At 34.8% G+C, this 24,260-nt stretch overlaps 1 protein-coding gene across 1 annotated transcript; it reads left to right on the forward strand.

The window, feature by feature from the left end:
* Window positions 1-9,324: 9,324 nt before the first annotated feature.
* On the forward strand, window positions 9,325-12,496 carry LOC131643485 (uncharacterized). Its single transcript, XM_058913713.1, has one exon. It carries the CDS (start codon window positions 9,325-9,327, stop codon window positions 11,521-11,523), a length of 2,199 nt encoding a protein of 732 aa, XP_058769696.1. The 3' UTR covers window positions 11,524-12,496.
* Window positions 12,497-24,260: the final 11,764 nt, after the last annotated feature.

A 24,260-nucleotide genomic window follows, 5' to 3' on the forward strand; every position in this document is an offset into this window, starting at 1 on the left:
ATTGCGTTTTGTTGAAAATTGTTCTATTTTTTGTTATTGAGATAAGTCTAAAAAATCTCTAAAGGTTTGTTAGCTTAGCATGGGGTAAAAGTTATCTATGGTTGGGGATTAGCATGTAAAAAATCTCAAGATTAGATTGTATTAAGGTTGTGGTCATAATCTGTAAAAGCTCAAAGGTTTGTGGTAAAAATCTTAAAAAGATCTCTTAGGGATAGGACTAGGCCAACGTTCGGCTAAACTTGTATAATTCTCTTGTGAAATCTGTCTAACCCTTACTCTCTTTATTTTCCATTGTTATTTACTATTAAGAAGCTACTAACACAATTTTAAGTTTAATTAAGAAAAAGACAAAAGCAATCGCGAATTTTAAATATGATAATTCACCCCTTCCCCTTTGTGCTTGAAGTCACTTGTCCAACACTTAGATATTATGTACTTGTTAGAGATGTATTTTTTTTAAATAGTGATAAAATTTTAACATTTGAGAACCGTCTCTTAATATTTTCCTTCATTTCCATTTTGAATCTCTAATTCTTTATTTAGTGTGTTCAAATTTTTCCTTTTGATCTCAATAGAACCTTCAAATATCATTTCAAGGGTGTCCCACACATATTTGGCAGTGTTACACTTAGAAATATAATTTTACTCTCTAATGCTTAACTCACTTGACTTCAAGTACTTAACTTTAAAACATTTTTGCATTTTCTTTCCTTTTCTTTTGTGGGTTCATCATTCTCTCATTTTATCCACTACTTCATTATTTATGAAATAAGTAGGAACAAAATGAACATCTAAAAAATAATCTCACGAATTAAAATATTAGTTTCTAAAAATATTTTCATTCTAGCTTTTCATATGGTATACCATTCACCATGAAAATGTTGGGGTTTGTTCACAGGAAGACTCTCATTAAAAGTAAATATTTGAAGTCATTAGACTACCTCTTAATACGATTTTTCTTATAACAGGAGTTAGGCTCTGATGCCTCTTGTTGAATAAGTGACTCCAAATATAATAAGGAGGTGAATTATGATATTTGATTTTCAATTTTTGTAAGAAAAACAATTTATTTTTAAAAAGATTGATTTTAAGAATAAGATATAAGTAGAGATTAAGCAAAAAAAAAAGATTTAAAAAACATAAAGTTAAAGAGATAGGATAAGAGAGATCATACCAAATACTATCTTGATCAGCCTTAAACGGTATGACCTACTCTAGTCCCCAAGAGTTTCTTCTTGAGATTTACACTAATAATAACGTGAGCTTTTACATAGATTCATACCAACAACCTTAGAGTAAGCATTTGACAAGTTTACCTTGCAACCTTCAAATCTATTACAACGGCACTAAAGGACTACGCTCTTGAATATGCAAATTTAACACATAACAGAAAAACACAACTCTCAGATGAAGTTTTTCACTCTCTCAACACTAAGAAAATTTCTAGTGAATAAAACTTATAAAATAATAAGAACAAGTGAGATAGGACATTTGATTATTTGGAAAAACATTTTATTTAGAAGTGAGGAAAACACTCTTTCATATGGGGGAAATTGGCTAAGAAAAGAAACAATTCATGGACATGTTCATTTTCTAATTGATTAGATCAGTAACCTAATCGATTAGGTTAAGCCAAAAAAAGAAAACCTACTTGGAAACATCACTTAATCAATTACAAGGCTATATAATCTATTAGGAAGTGTTACTCTTGATTTATTCGATAAGATAAAAGGCCTATTCAGTAAGACTATGATTTTTGCTTCCCTAATTGATCAAAAATATTTTTTAGTTGTTTAAGTATTCACCTGGATTGGTTTTAAATAGTTTTAATAAAAAGATGAGGAGTTTGAAATATTTTGGGTGTGTGTGTGCATTTTCTTAGTTCTTCAAGACCTATTTTTTCTTAAAATACATTCAACTGATTAATTACAAGATAAAAAAACTAAGTGCATAATCATACGAGTTGTCATAACTTTATAAAAACAGTTCCTTTCAACTACTCGATTTAAATTTGTTTAGCGATTTAAATTTGTTTAGCTCTTTAAACTAGAACTTGAACACTTCATCTTGCTTCTTGGCTAATGATGTTTATGATTTATTCTTCATTTTTTTAGTTTTCATCAAGAAAACCTTTGAAAAACATTAATCTATAAAGCATACAGAACCACAATGGATTGAGGCAAAAACCTTGGTGAAGATCATCATAACCAATATTCATAGATTCTTTAAAAGGAGTATCCTCACGAGATACAATGTTCCCCAATTTGTTATCACTGACAGCAAACTTAATTCACATACAGGAATCTGATGAAACCTTTCAAAAATATGGGGATCAAACATTTTTTTTATATCAGTAGAGCACCCCTAGACGAATGGAAAAGCTAAAGCCACCAAGTCTTGTTTAAGGGACTGAAGAGAAGACTTAAGAGGTCCATGGAAAATTGGGTCGAGGAACTGTCACATGTCCTCTAGGAACATCGAACTACGAATCATTCAACAACCGGTGAAACTCTATTTAAGATCACCTATGGGACTCAGGTCGTTATTTCGGTCGAAGTTGGAAAATTATCTAGAGAACTGTGTATGATTTAAAAGAAGAATCAATGCACAAGCCAACATAATTACTCTTATACATCAACCATGCTTTCACACTTACTCTCTTTACATAAACTTGATGCTTCAATATTCCTTATTTGATTCATCATTGATTCAACACTTCATCTGGGATTTGATTCTTCTAACTGACGAGGTTTGATGCAACTCCATTGATACTCGTCATCATCAGGGTATACTGGACAAGAGATCATTAAGGACTTCACCAAACGTTGTTTGACCTTAGGTGTTTTCATCATTGAATTTACTTGCTATCTTAATCTCAGAAAGAACATCTATAATATTGTTTTCTCTTGAATGATGAAAACTTCATACTATGTCGTTTAACATAGAGTGTTGTCATCGTCAAAACCATCATGATCATTTGACGGTTGCAAAAAGTTGTACCTACAAGCACATAGATCATCAAGGTACATGTGGGATAAATTAGAAGAAAAAAGGTTGGGTCGAGTCTCTATCACCCACTAACAATAGTCAGAGTCATAAGTTACAAGAGGCTATGTTCGGTGAAAACTATATAACATCAAGTATACATGGTCCATAGTAGCAAGTAATAAAAAAGTAAGAATATCATTCCCATAGGAAGTGTAATAACTTAGATAGATTTGAAAATTTATCTTTTGTGGATGGGCATGAGCAAAGATAACAATAATTTATGGTTGTAACAAGTTCAATTTTTAATAAATAATAGTATACTTGAAGTTGAGTAAATAAGTGAAATCAATATGGAATATATGTTGGGCAATGATTCGTTAATATAACTTATATAATGTGTGTAAATGATGTGATATGTCATGTCACGTGAGTTTGGAAGGTGATCTTATGGTGTATTCCTACATCATCAAAAACATATGGAAGAAAACAAAGGGACACATTCCTAAGCCTCACATTTTGATCTATTTATCTTTTTTATCTGTTCATTGGATTTGTCCTCCATTTTCAAATTACTAAGTGTGACATTCTCTTTGTGTTTTTTATTTTAAAAATAGTGTCTTAAAATATGACATGATATATTACTCTATAAAAAAAGAAAAACTTTTTAAAATTTTATTAATGTTAAAAACTCTACACATTGTAAATTTATGACATTTAAAACGTGGGACATCGTTATTTTTTAATTCAAAAATAAGAGGAATGAACTAAAATCGAGTTATTTTAATACACTAGATTAATTCCATGATTAGGTGAAAATAGGGATTAAAATTTTAATTAAATCTTAATTTTTATAATTTCAAAAGTAAATAAATTTTATTAGTTAAAAAAATTACTTTTTACACAAAAATGGAAAGATTAGTTTGTTTAATTTTCTCTAAGAATATGAGATATGTTTTCTTATATATATGGGAGGTCAAAAGAAATGAAGATCACCAACAACTCATCATCTACCCTACTTTAGTAAATTAAAAAGAAATGTAAAGAAGCATGATTATCTTGTAAGAGGGTATAGAAGTAAATGGATAAGGCCCTTTGTTTGTACAAGCATGTATCTGGTCACACTAACGTCCCATTGAGAGAAAGACATTTAGACAAGCAAGCAACCATGCATATCTTGTTGGAGAATTTTCTATATCAAGTCTTTAAGATAAGACAACCACGCAGGCAAACTTGTGTTGCTTTTCTCCATCAAAAAAGTTAATGAACCTCTCCACTAAAGTAGTCTACATCACTTTCATTATGTTAATGCTTAAGGACGATGATTTAATTTGTCGAGGATATTATAAATGTAAACCATGAAATGAAATGGAGTGTGACGATTTTGATAATTTTGATAAACACTCATTTTCACCTTTAAGTGAACTCACGATATGCTGTTGTTATATTTGACCAAAAACTTTTCATTTTTTTTTAGTTTTAATATTCAAATGCTAGAACACGGCCTCCTCCCTCGTCTCAACTGATGATTACATCTAATATTTGTCAATATTTCACGATGGATAAGGCAAGAATGATTATGACCATCTCATCTAAATAATTGTGACGCTGCGTCATATTTAGTTATTCCTTTCATTCACATTTGTAATAGTATCTTCTTTACTTAGAGTTTAAGATTGTTAGTCTTACAGGTACTCTCTGATCACCTCGTAACCACTGTATTGTAAGCTTCATCACGGTGTTCATTTTCAACATGTCATTTATTTACATTCCTATACAGATTAAAGATTTTGTCTTTGATAATCATCTTTTAATTCTTGTGAATTCTCCATCGAATTTCTTCAATATCCACTGTTGTGCCCCCGTAGCTGTTTTGTGTTACCGTTCTAACAAGGCTAATAGTTTCATATGCACCTTTTATATGCTACCTTCTCTGATGGTCAATTTAAAAGCAACTCGCAACCACATGGTCGTAACTAATGTCAAATCAATGACTCGCATCCTTTAAGACAATGTTTCATCGGTTCTCACTCTAGTCAACCAAGAACCTTTTAAACCCCAAAATCTATTCACAATTCCTTAATTGATCGTCGTTCCTAGATGTCACAATTCCTTAATTGATCGTAATTCCTCAATTTGTCGCAATTCATTAATTTATCATAATTTGTCAACTGAGTGTTCAAGATTCCCAACCAATTCATATGTTTCAGCATCATCTTCCTCCTCCTTATTCCTCAGGTTCACCAAATGCAAACGAACTATGTAGTGTTATATTTGTAAAAGGACTCGCCTACGGTAACATGTTGCCCCATAAAAGGTATCGTCTCGCCCCAAGGTTTTCCTAGCACCCAGTCCTGGGAAACATGAGATAAGACATTTCTTAGACAGAGAGGAGTCATGGTCATTAATTGACCCACATTGCCCTTGGAAATAAGGATTCAACGGTCCACAATTGACTAGGCCCAGGAGGCTTTATAAATATCTCTCCCCCAAAGGGAGAGGGAACATATATTAATCCATATAGATCACACTCCTCATACGTTATACCTAAGCATGTCACTCAATAACAGAGTCTCTCATCTCAGGTGAACAGGACCTCTAAAAACACCACCATGCAGAACTTTTCGCTATCGTGAGCAAACCCACCATATAGTGTAATATACCTACTAAGGTCTTGGAGTCTCCTTGCTCTTGCAGGAGGAACACGCACATCTATACTTTTTTACCAGTACAATGACATCCACCGTAGACCTCGAATAAAATTTATATGATGATTGTTCATTTTATAAATAAATAATTTATTTTAAATTTGAATTTAAGTAAATTTTATGTGATATCAAAAAAATTTACCCATGCGTCAACACGAGATGGTTATCTAACTCGTTTCCATAAAACAATAAATCCACCTACTCCATTTCCTTGTAATGTATCGTGACAACTAACAATCTCTAGGAAAATTGCAAATTCATTGGTTCTACTTGCTTATGTTTTTAATGAATCCTCGTAATAACCAAACTTTTTATCTTCCCAACTACTCCAAGGCTTTTGGAGTAACCCATAATAGTTTCATTTCCCATTCCAAAATGGTCTATAAACTAATCAAGGTGGTATTCCATTTGTTCAGTTACCTTAGAGCCTCGTTCAATGGTGTTTCGTCGGTTAATCCGATGATCGGTGTATGTAGGCCGGATGGACAATGGAGGTCATGTTTTTTGGTATTGCAATTATATCGTGTTTGGTGTTTAAAATTATATTTGTTAGTTATATAAGTTAGAGAAGGCTGCCAAGCAGTGGTGTGTTTGTTGGTGTTGGGGGTCTTATTTTATGTCATTTATATTAGCATCTGGTTGGTGGTATTAGGATGACATACTGTTTTCTTGTATCAGTTGGTAATAGGAGGAACAAATCTTGTATTCATGATTGAGCATTTCTGATGCCTTAGTTTCAATGTAGCTTCTTTTTGCTCTTTCAAAAATAAACAACTTCAAGAAAAAAGAAAAGCATCCATTTGTTTTTTTCTCCGTGAACTGCGATTGTTTGTTACTATGGCTGGTGTAACTCGGTGGGAGAACTGACTTTTATTTTCGTAAGCAACCAATGTTGCGGTGAGCAAGAGTCGCCACCGACTTTTATTTTGTCCAACATCTTGGAAGGGTAAAAAGAACAGAAAAAGACCCTTTCTTATGAAAACGGGCTCGGGGGGTAGATTATGAAAAGGGAAGGTGTAAGCACCCTTTTCATCCGTAGTTGTCTACGGGCTCTTAATTTACTTAGCTCATGTTTGTTTTGTTTGATTTAAGTTGAAAAGGGACTTAAGGACTTTAGCGTAAATGCGTAGCCTTGGTCTTTGAAAGAGTATTGAAAAGATGTTTTTAAATAGAGTTAGGTATATTAAGAGCACTACCCTAAATTGGTCTTTTTCTATGCTTTTTATTCTTCTAAGAAAGGGATAGGGCTATCCTTACCATTTAGGGTAGGTAGTCCTATTGTTTGGACGTTCGGGACAATCGAAGGGTCATCGGATGGTCGTTGAAGGCAACAAGTAGAGGTACCTTTAGCAAATTCGAAGGGACGATCGTCACTTTTTCGTAGGTAACAGTCGAGGGTCGTCGAGGGACTTAGTGACGATTTTATATTGAGGGACCTTTGCTAATGGGTACCTCTACATTTCGAGGGACACGACCTTATAATCGAAGGCAACCAAGAGGGGCGTACCTTAGGGGTGAGTGTGTGCACCAAGCATGTGTGTTAGATTCAAAAATTTAATCTTAGTTAGTGATCTACGATTGAGATTTATGTCTTTTCACACCCTAAATTACTATCACACGCATATAAATATTGCAGAAAAATAAAGAGCAGAAAATAAAGGGGTCCTAGCTATTACATGGTTTTAGGGAGGGGGATTACAATAAAATCAGGGACGAAAGATTATTACAAAACCAAATTAAAAATAATATATAAAAAATATAAATAATAAATGTCCGAAAGATGCAAGAGTCTTGGTCTCAAGTGGTACCTCACATAAACAATAGATAGATGTTAGTAAATCACAAAAGATATGAACAAACATTAATTAAAAAAATAACAAGAGAAACTTATTCAATATTGAATTCTAAATAAAGAAGAGAGAAATGTTTTTGGAGATTTTGATATATAAATGAAAATTAATTATTATTTTGTATAAAATCCTAAACAAAAATCTACGTGAAAATATATATTTTTTTTGGATCTTTTTGAATAAAAGGAGAAAATCTAATTAATATAAGTGCAAAATAAAATAGAAAAACTATTAAATTAAAGAAATAAGATTATAAACAAAACTAAAAACAAAAAGTAGCAAAAAAGGGTGCAATGTGAAAGCTGGACGCTGCAGAGTGTAAATCATAAACTAATCACTTAAGCCCAAATGAACATGGAAACCAAAACAAACCCTAAATGAAAAGCTTGAATCCGCCTCCCAATTTGAACCACATGGTCTCCCTTGTTCTTCCTCACGTATCGCACAGATATTCTAACTCTTGCCCTCCATCCCTCACTTATCTCTGTTAATCTCAAATATCATGCAAACAAAAGGACAACATACCACAATACTCTCTTAATTATTCGCTTAAACAAAGTACCCAATCAATTAAATCATACATCAATAATCCAGCGTTAAAGCAGAGCAAGATACAAATTCGGAGCAGTAAGAAAATAGGAGGATAAAGCTGAGTAAACAAACCAGAGTAGCGATGAAAATTTACTTGATGAAAAGTCTGGCGGTTGCGATTCGTTGAAAGTTGCTTGTTAAATTGCATGTCCGTTTGTGAAGGGTCGAATGTGAGCTACGATAGCGATGATTCAAAGTTGCTATGATGTCGAATCGTGACGATTATACTGCGAAGTCGTTTAGCTCGTGATTTTTGGGAGCGGATCGGTGATGTTGTTGTGGGAAGGTTGTGTGTTAGGATAGAGAATTATTATTGATTAAATATTAAGTTAATTTAAGATTTAATATTAGTTAGTCTTTACTTTAAGTGTTAGTGAATTGGGCTCTTTTAATGTTTGGGCCTTTATTTTACTACCCACTATTGTTATCCCTATATATGTACTCTTATTGAGAAATTGAAGATCAATCAATGAAATCAAAACTTATTTTTATCCTTGTTTCTTTTAGATAGTTTTATTTTCTCTAGTCTTGTTAGGGTTTAGCTTTTGCTTCCTAACAATTGGTGCTTTCATTTTCGATCTCACTTCCGCTTAAAGTCATGACAATATTATTGTTTGATGGGGAAGAAGATGCCTATTGGTGGATTCTATGTTTGGAGAAATTTTTCAAGGAGCATGAAACACCTAAATCATTGAAGGTTTTAAAAGCTGTTGGAGCATTGAGAGGCTCTGCTTTCACATGGTGGATATGGTGGTCTCGTGTTCATCGCATATACAGTTGGGATACATTTACAACAGCACTATTATGGCGTTTCAAGCCGGAGTGGAGACCCATTTTACCGCTTGAGGATGAAGAAGAGGAACCAACATATGAATCAATGGAGGATGTAGACGAAGCATCAGATCTGTGCAGAAAGTCTTCTAAAGGTGAAACCTTGGTTCAAATTTCAGCGACACAAGAAACAAAAGGGGAAACCGAAGAAATTGAAGAAGCTTGTGAATTGTTGGATTCTGAAGATAAGTCTCTCATACTTGATGATTTTGTCTCTTCCACTGACGACACTGAAATTTAATTCTACCCTTCACCCATCTTAAAGACGAAGAACCTTCATTTTCCTTCTCATGAGATATCTTCAAATCTTTCCAGCATCACAACTGATGTCTCTCTCACAGCTTTCATGATTGAGACTCATGTCAATGATTGGGGTTTTATGGAGATTCTACCAAAACCTAATTCTGACGTCAAAAGCAATGCTACTTGGAATCTCGAACCTAACGTGCCTCCTCCACTTTTGTGCCACGATGACGAAACACAGTCAGCACTGGAGCTACCTCTGGCGACGCTTTCTGATCAACCTCCGATACCTCCGCCACCCTCAAAACCACCTGATCTTTTTTTTTGTTCTGAACAATTTCATCATGCCTTCACCACTTCATTCTAAGGTAAACATTTCTGCTTTTGGTCACAAGTTGTTTGTTAAAATGCCTTTGACACCCGTTAAGACTTTTAAGAACAACATGGTGGAAACGTTGAACATTCTTGGTTTACTAACAAGTACTAGTGAGGTCTATGGTGATCCTCTACATCATCCTCTGAATGAGAATTATTTGGGAAACGTTAATCCCATATGTGTCCGAAGTTTCTGCCGTGACGGGAAGTGTGTGGCTGAGGCATTGGTTATGGATTATCACCAAAGGGTTTATGTGGAAGTTAGAAATTACTGGATCTTTAACTCATACACACCCAGAAGGTGTTTAGATGTTGGATGTGGAATTCGTTTCTTCTTTTCTCGGTCATCAAAAATGGAGTGTTTAACTGTTTATAGGGATGCTTATGCAAATTCTAAAATTAAGCTTGACCATGAATGGATATCTATTGGTTCTTTGGTTGGATTTACTTACTCATTTTTACCTACTGGGGTACTCAAAATATTCTTGGGAAGAAATACAGAGAACTCTATTGTACAAACCGGTCCTCTTCTTGATTGTTCTGGAATTGTTGTTTACACTTCACAGATAGAGATGGAAGGAAAAGTTAGCCACAATATTTGTGAATACACTAATTTTTCTGCATTTCGACAGAAAGCTGCAATCTTCACTAAGTTGGCTCCTACAACGGGATCAATCTATTGGGCTGAAGTTTATCCTAGTCAAGTTTCAACGTTATTATCCAAGGGTTCTCTAAGTCAATTCTTTGTGAAGGGCGAAATTCCTCTTACAGTCCTTGCTGCCTCAAAGGTGGATATATCGCTGCCATGCCGCGCTTTTGGTCAGAAGCTTGCAACTAGCTGCGCTCCGGGAAGCAACAAGCTTGTTAACCTCTATTCAACGAGATCAAGACAAACAAAGGAGTTTGTTAGCAAATACAAAGGAAAATACACATTTACATGTGGCGAGGTTATTAGCTACAGAACCATGGCCAAGCATTATGCTGAGCCTGAGGCTGGATATGAACTTCCTACAGGATATTTTCCATTTGGGGTTGATGGGATGCTTGCTGGTTCTGCAACAGCCTTCTTTGCATATGTAGGTTTCGATGCAGTTGCAAGTACTGTCGAAGAGGAAATTGCATGCTATATGGACCTGGATTTTGGAAAAGTTAAGATAAAGCGTTTTGCTGATGGTGAAATATATGCCCAACTGCAAGAGAGTGTCATAGGGTGTGACGTGTTCCTGGTGCAACCCACATGTCCCCCTGCGAATGAGAATCTTATGGAGCTTCTAGTAATGATTGATGCCTGTAGAAGAGCTTCAGCTAAAAATATTACTGCAGTCATTCCTTATTTTGGATATGCTAGAGCTGATAGAAAGACTCAATGGCGTGAATCAATTGCTGTTAAGCTTGTAGAAAATTTAATTACAGAAGCAGGTGCAAATTGTGTTCTTGCATGTGACCTCCATTCTGGGCAGTCTATGGGCTACTTCTATATTCCAGTTGATCATGTGTATGGACAGCCTGTTATACTCGGTTACCTTGCTAGCAAGACTATTTGTTCAGATGATTTGGTAGTTGTCTCGCGCGATGTTGGTGGTGTAGCTAGAGCACGTGCTTTTGCCAAAAAGTTATCTGATGCTCTTTTAGCTATTGTTGATAAAAGACGTCATGGGCATAAGGTTGCTGAGGTGATGAATTTGATAGGTGATGTAAAGGGAAAGGTAGCAGTTATGGTAGATGACATGATTGATACAGGACCATCACCAAAGGCGTATCTCATACACACCACTTATCCTAATATTTCCTTATTCTTGCTTTTTACCAAGTGGATATCACATGGCTTCGGTTACATAAAGATGGAGAGAAAAAAAAATCATTTGGACCATCTCTTTCAAAATGAATTATATATTTCTATCAAGTGTTATTTTAGAACCTTGAGGACAAGGTTCAAGTGAACCCGATGGCAATGTTAGGATAGAGAATTATTATTGATTAAATATTAAGTTAATTTAAGATTTAATATTAGTTAGTCTTTACTTTAAGTGTTAGTGAATTGGGCTCTTTTAATTTTTGGGCCTTTATTTTACTACCCACTATTGTTATCCCTATATATGTACTCTTATTGAGAAATTGAAGATCAATCAATGAAATCAAAACTTATTTTTATCCTTGTTTCTTTTAGATAGTTTTACTTTCTCTAGTCTTGTTAGGGTTTAGCTTTTGCTTCCTAACATTGTGCAATTGGAGCCTTGATCGAAAGAGGATCCGAGACGGAGAGAGTTAGCGTCGGTGTTTGGATCCCGAGTTGATGAACTTGATTTTTAGTCTCCTCTGCAAAAGAAAGAAATATGATATGTTAATTGATGAATATGATATAAATATTTGCAGGTTGTTATTATTGTGAAGATGTTGGATGCGCATATGTGATAGGTTCGGCTTGGATCCGAGATGGCTATGAAGGCTGCTGCGTTGGAGTTGTATTGACGGTGTTAATTCGGTGATAATTATGCTGTTGGCTTAGTGCTGAACGTTGATAATGAACCATGGGGCTGAATCGGTGATGATGAGAGGATACCGGATCGGAGGGAGCTTCGGAGACGATGGTGAAGCTGATTTTTTGTGCAGCTTCTTCTTTCAATTCGCATTGTTTCTGTATCTGCAAGAGAAAGTTAGAGCACCATCATAATAATCATTGATTTGTATGACTAATGGTTCTTATTGTATTTACATATTCCAATTTTTTTTGTAACAGCAAAGCAAAATTTACAGATTTCAATTGTTGTTGAATTCGAATGTGAAAAGTATTGTTAATGTTTTGGTTTTGGTTAGTAACAAACAAGATTAATTAGAGTTAATGGATATACAAATGGATATACATAAAAAAAGTTCAATAAAACTTAGAAGATAAAAAAAAACCAGTAAGAATTATTGACGGTAGTAAAACATAAAAATTAGTATATTAGAAGGACTAATATATGGTTAGATTAAAAGAAAAAAGAAATTAGCAAAGGGTTGGTGTGCAATGTATACGCAAAAAAAATAAATAACTTTTAAAAAAAAAACATGTAATTTAAGTTTTGAAAAAAACAGAAGTTTTGAAGGAGAGTATGAAAAAGTTAAAAAAATGGAGAAGTGTAAATTGAAATTATGGTGAATTGTTGATTATTGTTGATAAAATTGTTGGTTGAGAGAGAATGAGAATGGTTGATTAGGATTAGAAAATTGTTGATGATAAGAGAGGGTGAAGAGTGTCCTATTTATAGACTAGAATTAGGTTCAAAGGACCATGGACCTTCCTTGATCACCAAGATTGAGAACTTGGACGTACTTGTGTCCAGGTGCAAAAAAAGATGCAAAAAAGATTAAAAATAGTTAATGTACCCGTGACCTTCTATATGCAAGCATTTCCTTCTTACCAATTGTGATATGTTAATTATTTGAAATAACATACCAATTGAAAGTCTATGAAGCATCCGCCAGCATTTTTCTATTTACTAAAATATAAGCAATTTTAAGAGTAAACTACTATATTTTAAAATAGACCTTAAATCAAATATTTATAAAATTCAGGATGTCAGTGTAAATAAGCCCAAGATTTTTATAAAACCCAATTTTTGAAATAGTTTTGAATTTTTGAAAAGTGTGGGCAAATTTTGGGGTATGACAGCTGGCACTGGCAGTTCAACTGAACCAGTTGAACAAGTTGGCAAAGTCACCTTGACAGTTATGATGGACAAATAGAGAAACAAAGTTTTATATGTTGAGGCAGGGAATGATTTTATTGATGTTCTTAACACTGCCTTTGGGGACTATAGCTAGACTTGTTGCTAAGGACTCTAATACTGAAGCTGTTCGATTTGGCAGCATTAGCTCAGTGTATAAAGTGTTTCAGATCTTGATGAGAAATATCTTTGGTCACAAACATGCAAAGAAATGTTACTGAAGCCAAGGAACTCCATGGAAAGTTATGGTGTAGGTACTTGAACTTCTCAAATTATGCTAGAAAGTTATGGTTATTCATTCTGAAAGCTAAGGATGAAACTTTTGAAAATTTAAAAAGTTGAAAGACTCTGGTCGAAAACTAAACTGACAAGAAAGTCAAGAGGTTGAGAACAAACAATGGTCTTAAATTTTACAATGAGGCGTTCGACAACTATTGTGATGTGTCTGGTATTGCAAGGCACAGAACTATTGCAAGTACTGATCGGTCACCATTTCTATTAAGTTTTGTCTTTCATCCGGCACAAATTTATCATCTCGGTAACATATTCGGTTGTTTTATTGCTTTTTAAGTTAAGTTTATCATATTTACTAATTTATAGTATTGCATTGCAGTTGGTTTAAAGTTTATGTCAAAAGATCTTCTTTATGCCTTTGTTTGGTAGTGTTAGTGTTATAGGTTGATGCGTGTGATTGGAGGAGCTAATGACAGGACTTGAGGGACTCCTGAAGGCTGAATGATGGGATTTGGTGAAAAATCAGGAGGTCAACACGGGCACCCGTGTACAGCAACACGGCCCGTGTTGAAAGCATCAGGAAAGGATTGGATGAGCAGAAAACAGAGGATCTACACGGGCACCCGTGTTCACAGACACGGCCCGTGTGAGAAAGTGCCTGGAAGTGTGTCTTTTGAGCCAAGGAACAGAAGAACAACACGGGCGCCCGTGTGTAGCAACACGGCCCGTGTTGATGAGCGCGTGCTGAATATTTGTTTCTATGTTTCCTCACTCAAATGGGATCATTAAGGGTATTTTTGGTATTTGGTTTCAACCTGAATGGAAGAGAGAATATAAAAACAACTTTAGGGCAAGAGAGAAGAGACTTTTGACACATTAGAGAAAAGAATACAAGAGAAGATTGGAGAAAGCAAGGGTTTGGGAGAGAAGAAGATCTTCATGAACGGAAGCAATTGAAGATTCAATCTCCTCCAATTTCTTGTAATGTCTTTATTCGTTATTATGTTTTCTTGGAAAACTATGAGTAGCTAAACCCCCCAATGCTAGGGGGTGGCTCTGATTTCACTTTGTAATGACTCTGAGTTTGCAATTGCAATAACAATCATGTTTTTCATTATTAATTTATTCTCTTGGTGTTTTTAAAGCTTTTCCTTTCGGACAAATCGGAATTGATGTATGATTATCGTTTAGGTTGGACAACCATTGATAATGCTTTCATGAGAATATGCTATAATTGATATTACCTAGGACTAGGATTACCTTATAGTAACTGGATATTCTTGATAATTTAATTGCTTGATTTCATTGTAAATCTCTAAGGACTTAGGGTTTAGGATGAAGGATCAAAGGTTTTTTCACTAAGGACTTAGGATCAAACAACCTTAAGAACCGGTAATTGATTAATGAAAATAAGTTGTTGCAATAGAGATTTCAGAGTTGTTACATTGTCAATCATCCACTATCCCTAGCATGTTACTCATATTTGTTAAAAAGTCAATTTCATTTACTGCTTATTTTACTTTTCGCTAAGTGACAATCACCACACAAAACCCAATTGAAGTTTTTGTTTAATTGAACCTTGAATTGAACTCATTATTCCTGCGCAGTCCCTGAGATCGATATTCGGGGAATTTTCCCTACTATTACAAGAGGCAAAATAGTACACTTGCTATTTTTCCGATCAAGTTTTTGGCGCCGTTGCCGGGGACTGCCATAATATTGAGTTTAAGTTGAGTTCAATTAGAATTTTATTGCTCTGCGACTAAAATTTTATTTTCTGCACTTTTTATTTTTATTTTTTTCTAATTCTAATATTTGTCTAAGTTGTGCATGCGAGGTAAGGCCTCAGCTGAATTTCTTTTTGACGCAGAAATTGAAAGAACCTTGCACGCAAGGCGTAGTCAAGCTCGTCAAGAGAAACTGGAATCTGAAGAAGAAGTTGTGACAGTTCATTCAGATTCTGAAAGTGAAGAGGAAGTTATGGGCGAGAATCCACCTCCACCTGAGAGACTTCTCGGAGACTATGGTGTTGCGAACACACCGGGTGGGAGACTAACAATTGTCAACCAACCGGTGAATGTTCCTAATTTTCAATTGCATCCAAGCACCATCACTCAGCTCGAAAGAAAGCCTTTCACCGGAAAGGTTAATGAAGATGCAAACAAGCACTTGCAAAGATTTTTTACCATGAGCACCACTCTGAAAATTGATGGTCATACTGAAGAAGCCAAGAAGCTAAGGATGTTTCTTTCACTTTAGCCGAAGAGGCAGAAGAGTGGTTCTATTCCCTCCCAGCGGGAAGTATCACATCGTGGGAAGAGATGTAAAAGGCCTTCCTGAATGAGTATTTTCCAGCGTCAGTCTTTCTAAGAAAAAGGTATGAAATTCTGAACTTTAAGCAGAAAGAGGCTGAACCGTTGGGAGAGGCCTACAAAAGATTCAAGAGGATCCTCGTTGCATGCCCAACTCATAACATGGATCATACTGAACAGATGCAAGTATTTGTTAATGGGCTTAAAATAAAGACAAAGCAGTTGATCGATACGGCAGCCGGTGGCTCAACTAATTTCTCAACAGCCACTAGTATCAAGAAAATCATTGAAGCTATTGCTGCGAATGAGCATTTGGAATTATATGACCATAGTGTAAGCCATCCTGAAGGGATAATTGATTTGAAGTTGGCTAATCAAGTTATAAAAATGGAAGACCAAATTGCAGCTGAAGTTGAGAGAAGACTAAAGAAGATGACTGTTGAGACTCAAACTGTCGCTCAAGTTCAACCGGCTCAGACTGTCAACTGTGAGATTTGCAGCGGCCCTCACCAAACTGTGTATTGTTTTGCAACTCCTCAACAAATTGAAGAGATCAAGTTCTTGAAGCAGAATAATCCTTATTCTAACACCTATAATCTGGGGTGGAAGAATCATCCAAACTTCTCTTGGAAAGATCAGCAACAACAAGTGCCTCAGAAGGCAGAATGGGAAGTAGCTATTGAGAGACTGGCCGAATAATGTTCTCTGTTTCAAGAAGAGACGAGAAACAACCATAGGAACACCACAGCTTCAATCAAAAATCTGGAAGTTCAAGTGGGTCAGATAGCATAACATCTCACCCTACAGGCACAAGGTACCCTTCCGAGCTCAACTGTGAAAAATCCAAAAAACCAAGAGAATATCAATGTTGTCATAACAAGAAGTCATAAAATACCAGAGTCTGAAGAAAAAAAGGAAATAGATGACATCTTAGTAATAGAGGTAGATCTTGAAATAAGAGAGAATGTGAAAGAACCTGAAGTAGTGGTACTACCGGTTAAGCCACTTGAAGAGAAAAATAAAAAGGAGGCTAAACCGGTGATTAAATTACCATTCCCCTCTAGAGTAGCCAAGAAGGATTCGAAAGAGAAGGATTTTGAGAAGTTTGCTGCAATGTTCAAAAAGTTAGAGATTAACTTACCCTTCTTTGAAGCACTGGAGAATATGCCTTTGTACAAGAAATTCATGAAAGAAGTGATTTCTAAAAAGAGACCTGTAGGAGGGGAACCTGAAGTGGTAACTGAAAAGTGTGGTAGAGTCTCACCAGAAAGGAGGATCCCAATCAAGAAGAAAGACCCTGGAGCAGTGGCAATTCCTTGCACTATCAATGACAGATCGTTCAAGAAGGTGTTAATTGATTATGGTTCTAGTGTAAGTTTAATGCCATTGTCTATTTTCAAAAAGCTTGACATTGGAAAGATAAGCGAGAGTGAGACAAAGTTGAAATTCGTTGATCATACCATTAAGCAGACATATGGGATAGCTGAAGATGTATTGGTAGAGATTGATAAGTTTGTCTTCCCAGTTGATTTCCACATCCTGGACATTCCTGAGGATGAAGAGACTCCAATCCTTCTTGGGCAACCATTTCTGCTTACTAGTCGCTGCAATTTGGATATTGAAAAAGGGGAACTCGTAGTTAAATCATTTGATGAGGAGGTAACACTGAAGGTGTTAGAAGTCAAAAAACAAGCTGCTGGTGGGAATAATCAATCTAAAGTTGGTATGATCAGAAGTGAGGGAGCCAACAAAAGTCCACATCATCCTGAAAAAATTTCAAGTATCATCTCTAAGGTGTCCTCAGCTCATACACCTATAAAAATTCCCGCGGCAATTCAAGAAATCAAGAAGAAGAAAACAGTGGAAAGTAAAGGTGAAAAGATGAAAGTGGGTAGTAACTTGAAGAGAAAAGTGATCCCTACTTCTCGGCTTCATAAGTTTGTGGTTGCGGAAGTGACAAGCAACCAAGTTTGGAGGAGGAAGTACCCTCCTTAATAAAGGGTATTGGACCGTCGAGCCATGCGACGTTAAACGAAGCGCTTTGTGGGAGGCAACCCACACTTTTAATAATTAATTTGTCTTTTTGTTTGTTTTATTTCAGGTAATAAAAAGGGGATTTCTCTAGTGAAAGCTTAAAAGCAATAGCTGGAGTTGACGTACCCTATGTGAGTCCTTTCCGCAGTTGGGCTAAAACATTGAGGTCAATGTTTAGTTCAGGTGTGGGGGGGTTTTCTTGCATTGCTCTTGTTTTTGTTTTTATTTTGTTTTTAGCATTACTTTTTGTCTTTGGTGTACCATTGTGTTACAGAATGACAATAGTTGTGGGATGAATGCGAGATTGCTATAGTGGATGAAAGATACTCCCCATACTTAATCTCCCGAGGCACTCCGGAAGTTGATGCAGCCCTGAAATGATAAAATTAAAGGTTGGACGCGATTTTGTAACACTGGACCGAAATGGTTGTATGGTATACCTGAGTCGGAAAAGAAACCACATGACACGAGGAGGCTTCGAAGCTTATAAGTATAACCAACATGGTGAGAGTACAAAGGCCAAACACCAAAATATCATCATGAGAGTTCAGTCAGGTATGACCTTATCACTCTGATTTTGCGTATGTTCTTTTGACACAGCACAACATGAGGACACACACTGAGGCATGTCGTTTGTTTCACCCTTAGCCTTTCTCTCCATCCTTTACCTTATGTTTATCCGTTGTGAACCCCGTTGAGCCTTAGCTTTTTTTGTTTGAATTAGACCCCTGTTTATCCATAACTATACACTTCCTACCCTTGTTCGGCATGATTGTTGTAAATTATAAAGTGTGCAAAAAGCTAAGTTTAGGGTGACAATTCATAGAAAGAGAGCAAGTGCGTAAAAAAATAATAATAAAATAAAATAAAATAAAAAGAAGAGAAAAGCACTTGCCGTGACTAAAGACTCTAACATGCTCATAAAAAAATTTTGAGTAAAGAATCAAAGTTGAATAAACCACCAGATTATTATTGAGGCACAAAAATGAGAAAAATAACATGAATGCCGAATCCAAACCCTTTGTTATCCATTTATTTGTCTATCCTACCGTACCTAATCCCCGTTACAGCCCAAAAGACCTCATAAAGTGTGTGGAATCTGTGTGTGTAGTGAAGATAGAATACATTCAAAATTAAGAGTTGATATTGCATACTTTGGTACTGTGAGTGCAAACACTTTAACCCCGAGAGATTTGGTGAGAGTGTGAAAAAGCTTGCAGGTAAAGAAGCCCTCTGATGTGAAAGTGTGGTAGATAGTTCAATTCAGGAAACCAGAAGCTTGATCGGGAAGGAAAAATCCAAGTTGCGAAAAACACAAGTTGTATTATGGAGAAGAGAAATTTGTGGGTGACCTCTGTTTAGTCTCAATACATTACTTGAGGACAAGCAATGAGATAAGTTTGGGGTTGTGATCGGTCACTATTTCTATTAAGTTTTGTCTTTCATCCGGCATAAATTTATCATCTCGGTAACACATTCGGTTGTTTTATTGCTTTTTAAGTTAAGTTTATCATATTTACTAATTTATAGTATTGCATTGCAGTTGGTTTAAAGTTTATGTCAAAAGATCTTCTTTATGCCTTTGTTTGGTAGTGTTAGTGTTATAGGTTGATGCGTGTGATCGGAGGAGCTAATGACAGGACTTGAGGGACTCCTGAAGGCTGAATGATGGGATTTGGTGAAAAATCAGGAGGTCAACACGGGCACCCGTGTACAGCAACACGGCCCGTGTTGAAAGCATCAGGAAAGGATTGGATGAGCAGAAAACAGAGGATCTACACGGGCACCCGTGTTCACAGACACGGCCCGTGTGAGAAAGTGCCTGGAAGTGTGTCTTTTGAGCCAAGGAACAGAAGAACAACACGGGCGCCCGTGTGCAGCAACACGGCCCGTGTTGATGAGCGCGTGCTGAATATTTGTTTCTATGTTTCCTCACTCAAATGGGATCATTAAGGGTATTTTTGGTATTTGGTTTCAACCTGAATGGAAGAGAGAATATAAAAACAACTTTAGGGCAAGAGAGAAGGGACTTTTGACACATTAGAGAAAAGAATACAAGAGAAGATTGGAGAAAGCAAGGGTTTGGGAGAGAAGAAGATCTTCATGAACGGAAGCAATTGAAGATTCAATCTCCTCCAATTTCTTGTAATGTCTTTATTCGTTATTATGTTTTCTTTGAATACTATGAGTAGCTAAACCCCCCAATGCTAGGGGGTGGATCTGATTTCACTTTGTAATGACTCTGAGTTTGCAATTGCAATAACAATCATGTTTTTCATTATTAATTTATTCTCTTGATGTTTTTAAAGCTTTTCCTTTCGGACAAATCGGAATTGATGTATGATTATCGTTTAGGTTGGACAACCATTGATAATGCTTTCATGAGAATATGTTATAATTGATATTACCTAGGACTAGGATTACCTTATAGTAACCGGATATTCTTGATAATTTAATTGCTTGATTTCATTGTAAATCTCTAAGGACTTAGGGTTTAGGATGAAGGATCAAAGGTTTTTTCACTAAGGACTTAGGATCAAACAACCTTAAGAACCGGTAATTGATTATTGAAAATAAGTTGTTGCAATAGAGATTTCAGAGTTGTTACATTGTCAATCATCCACTATCCCTAGCATGTTACTCATATTTGTTAAAAAGTCAATTTCATTTACTGCTTATTTTACTTTTCGCTAAGTGACAATCACCACACAAAACCCAATTGAAGTTTTTGTTTAATTGAACCTTGAATTGAACTCATTATTCCTGCACAATCCCTGAGATCGATATTTGGGGAATTTTCCCTACTATTACAAGAGGCAAAATAGTACACTTGCTATTTTTCCGATCAAGTACTCCCCAGCAAAATGGTCTAGCATAAAGGTTTTAATAGAACCATTTTGAAAAGAGTTAGTTGCATGTTGGTTTGTGCTGGATTGAAGAAGGTGTTGAGGTTGTTTCGACAACAACATATCTGATCAATAGATTTCCCTTGACTGCCTTGAGGATGAAGACACCTGAAGAAGTATTGTTGGGACATCCACCTAATCTCGATAGACTTAGAGTATTTGGCTGTGTAGCCTATGCTCACATTAGGCAAGATAAGGTCAAACCTAGAGCTTTGAGATGCGTGTTCATGGGATACCATGAAAGAGTCAAAGCATATATGTTGTGGTGCCTAGAGTCAGGTCAGTGAAAGTGTATCACAAGTCGAGATGTAGTTTTCAATGAAGCAGAAATGGCGTTCAATAAAAATGATGATGCTGGTCGAAATGTTGAGATCTCTAAAAAAGAGCTGGAATAAGAAGAGATTCATGTTGAGGTGGAGCATAGAGATGGTGAATTGCATAACCAAGTTGCTGATGAAGATGAGGAGACTGATAATGACCACCTCAAAGACTTGGTTATACAGATCTCATAGCTTTTTCCTTAATCTTTGCAAGTGAGGTCCTTGATGAAAAACCTAGATACTACAAGGAAGTTGTGAGGAGTCAAAATAAGAATGAATGGGTGAAAGCCATGGATGAAGAGATTTGATTAAATCTCTTCATGATAATAACACTTGAAAGTTGATCGATAAATTTGTAAGGGCCAGGTTAGCAGTTGTAAGTGGATTTTCAAGGTTAAGGAATGAATCGAAGGAGTGATGTCAAAGGTATATAAGGCAAGTTTGGTTGCTAGGGGGTTCCTTTCTGAAATAAGGAGTCAACGTTAATTATGTGTTCTCACCTGTTGTGAAGCATGGATCCATTAGAATGTTGTTAGTCAAGGTGGCAAAGTTTGACCTAGAACTTGAACAGATAAATGTGAAGAGCGCTTTCGTGTATGGTGATCTAGATGAAATAATCCCGATGAGACAACCTGAAGGGTATGCATAAAATGGAAGGGAAGATTATGTGTGCAATCTGAATAGGTCGTTATACAGCCTGAAGCAATCTCCTCGTGAATGGAACAGAAGATTCGACAAGTTAATGGCACACATAAAGCAACAAAATAACAAGTAAATTTCCAAGTTGAAATCTGAAGTTGTGAAAGAAGCATTGTGGCTTGAAGGTTTTGCTATGGAGCTGAAACTTCAAGGTCAAGCAATCACTATTAAATGTGATAGCCAAAATGCGATACACCTGTCGAAGAATTAAGCCTAACATGAACGAACCAAACACATCGATGTGAGGCTGCATTTCGTCATAAAGATAATCAAGCGTGAAAAAGTCCAAATGCTGAAGGTTGCAACAGAAGATAATGTTGCTCATATGATCACTAAGACATTGTCAAGTTGCAAGTTTTTCCATTATGTGTAGTTGATAAAGTTGAATCGGTATAAACCAGTAAAAACTAAAAAAATTGACGATTTTGAAAAATTGGCCTTGGAAATGCATTTTTTTATATCTACAATATAAGAAAATAAGCTGGTCTAGAAAGTACGTAATTGCCCCTGCTTCTAATTTGTGCTGCCACGTGGAGTATTCTACTACCAGCTTCAGCTCTCTTCCAACACTTCCAATCTTGCAATGATTGCTGCTATTTTTTTAGAATAAAAAAATCATTTCTTGAAAAATGCTACTTTTTCTTCCCTTGGTATACCTGCTTTTTACTATTTAGATATAACAAATTACCATAAAAACTAATTTTTATTTTGCTAATTTTTGGGAGAGAGAGAGAGAGAAGACATTTATATAAAAAATAAGTTTTGATGAGATCTCTATATTTAACTAAGTTTCTATAATATTTTTAAGAAAAATTCTTCATTTTCAAAAAAAAATATAAATATAATATACCTAAATTATTTATCTTTTATTTAAGAAGTTAAGAACAAAACTATAATCTAGTTTTTATAAACCAACTAAAAAGTTGTTTATTTTTAATTTTTTTTTTGTATTTTTAGATTTTTAAAAATATTAGCAGATAGGACTCAACAATTATCCAATTTATTTCAGCTTTATGGGTATCAGACATTTTTTTATACATTTAATTATTATTTTTTTACGGGTATCGGATATTTTTCTATATATTTAGATTATTATTTTTTCACTGGTACCAGACATTTTTCTAAATATTCAATTATTATTTTTTCACGGGTACTGAACATTTTTCTATATATTTAATTATTATTTTTTCACGGGTACCAGATATTTTTTTAAACATTAAATTATTATTTTTTTCACGGGTACCGGACATTTTTCTATACATTCAATTATTATTTTTTTATGGCTACCAGACATTTTTTTAAACATTCAATTATTATTTTTTTACGGGTACTAGACATTTTTCTAAACATTCAATTATTATTTTTTTCACGGGTACCGGACATTTTTCTATACATTCAATTCTTATTTTTTCACGGGTACCAGACATTTTTTTAAATATTCAATTATTATTTTTTTACGGGTACCAGACATTTTTTCTAAACATTCAATTATTATTTTTTCACAGGTACCGAAATTTTTTCTATGCATTCAATTATTATTTTTTTCACAGGTACCAGACATTTTTCTATACATTCAATTATTATTTTTTCACGGATACCAAACATTTTTCTATACATTCAATTATTATTTTTTCACAGGTAAAAATATACATTTGAAACAAATGCGCGTCCCGTACCAGAACTCATGCGAACGCACGGATTTGTTATTAATTTTTAAGAAAAAAAATTAAAATATAAATGAAAGCAAATGTTCATGTACAAGAAGAAAAAAAAAACACTCCATCATCACGTTGAATTGGGCTTGGTACATAACATTGGTACATAACTTGGGCTATACTCTTATGTTATGTAGTCCCTAAATTCAATATATATATATTCATTGGTCTAAACCATTGCCAGCATCACTCAAAGAACATAAAAATGTATTACTAGTATTTCAGAAGAAACATACACTGTTTTTTAAAGGTCAATTTTCACACTAGTAAAGAAACTTAGTTATTTTGTTCTAACTAATCACTCTGTCCTATTTTTTAACCTTATATAGTCACATAGCTACTAGCTCTTATTTCTTTTGGTTCTATTTTATCTTGATGTCCTAATGAATTATGTTATGCTCACTTTACAATAAGGGTGTTCATGGTTGATGAGCTGAATTGAACCAAAACATATTTATGATTCAATTCAGTTTACATGAATCATTTTAATAAAAATACAATTAAGTGAAAAAATAATTTCAATTTAATTTAAAACTGGTTTAGAACCAGTTTGTATTTATAAACTAGTTTATAATCAATTTGCAATTATAAACCAATTTTCTATTTTGAACTCTTTTAAAATCAATTTGTTTTTCATTCAAAAAATTAAATTATTTTTAAAATTAAAAAATAATTTTTTTCAAAAATAATAATTTTTTTGTAAGAAAATTATATTTTTTATTTTTCTGGAAATCTTTTATATACTATGAA

Source organism: Vicia villosa, linkage group LG1, assembly GCF_029867415.1.
Source record: "Vicia villosa cultivar HV-30 ecotype Madison, WI linkage group LG1, Vvil1.0, whole genome shotgun sequence".
In the NCBI taxonomy this organism is placed as follows: domain Eukaryota; kingdom Viridiplantae; phylum Streptophyta; class Magnoliopsida; order Fabales; family Fabaceae; genus Vicia; species Vicia villosa.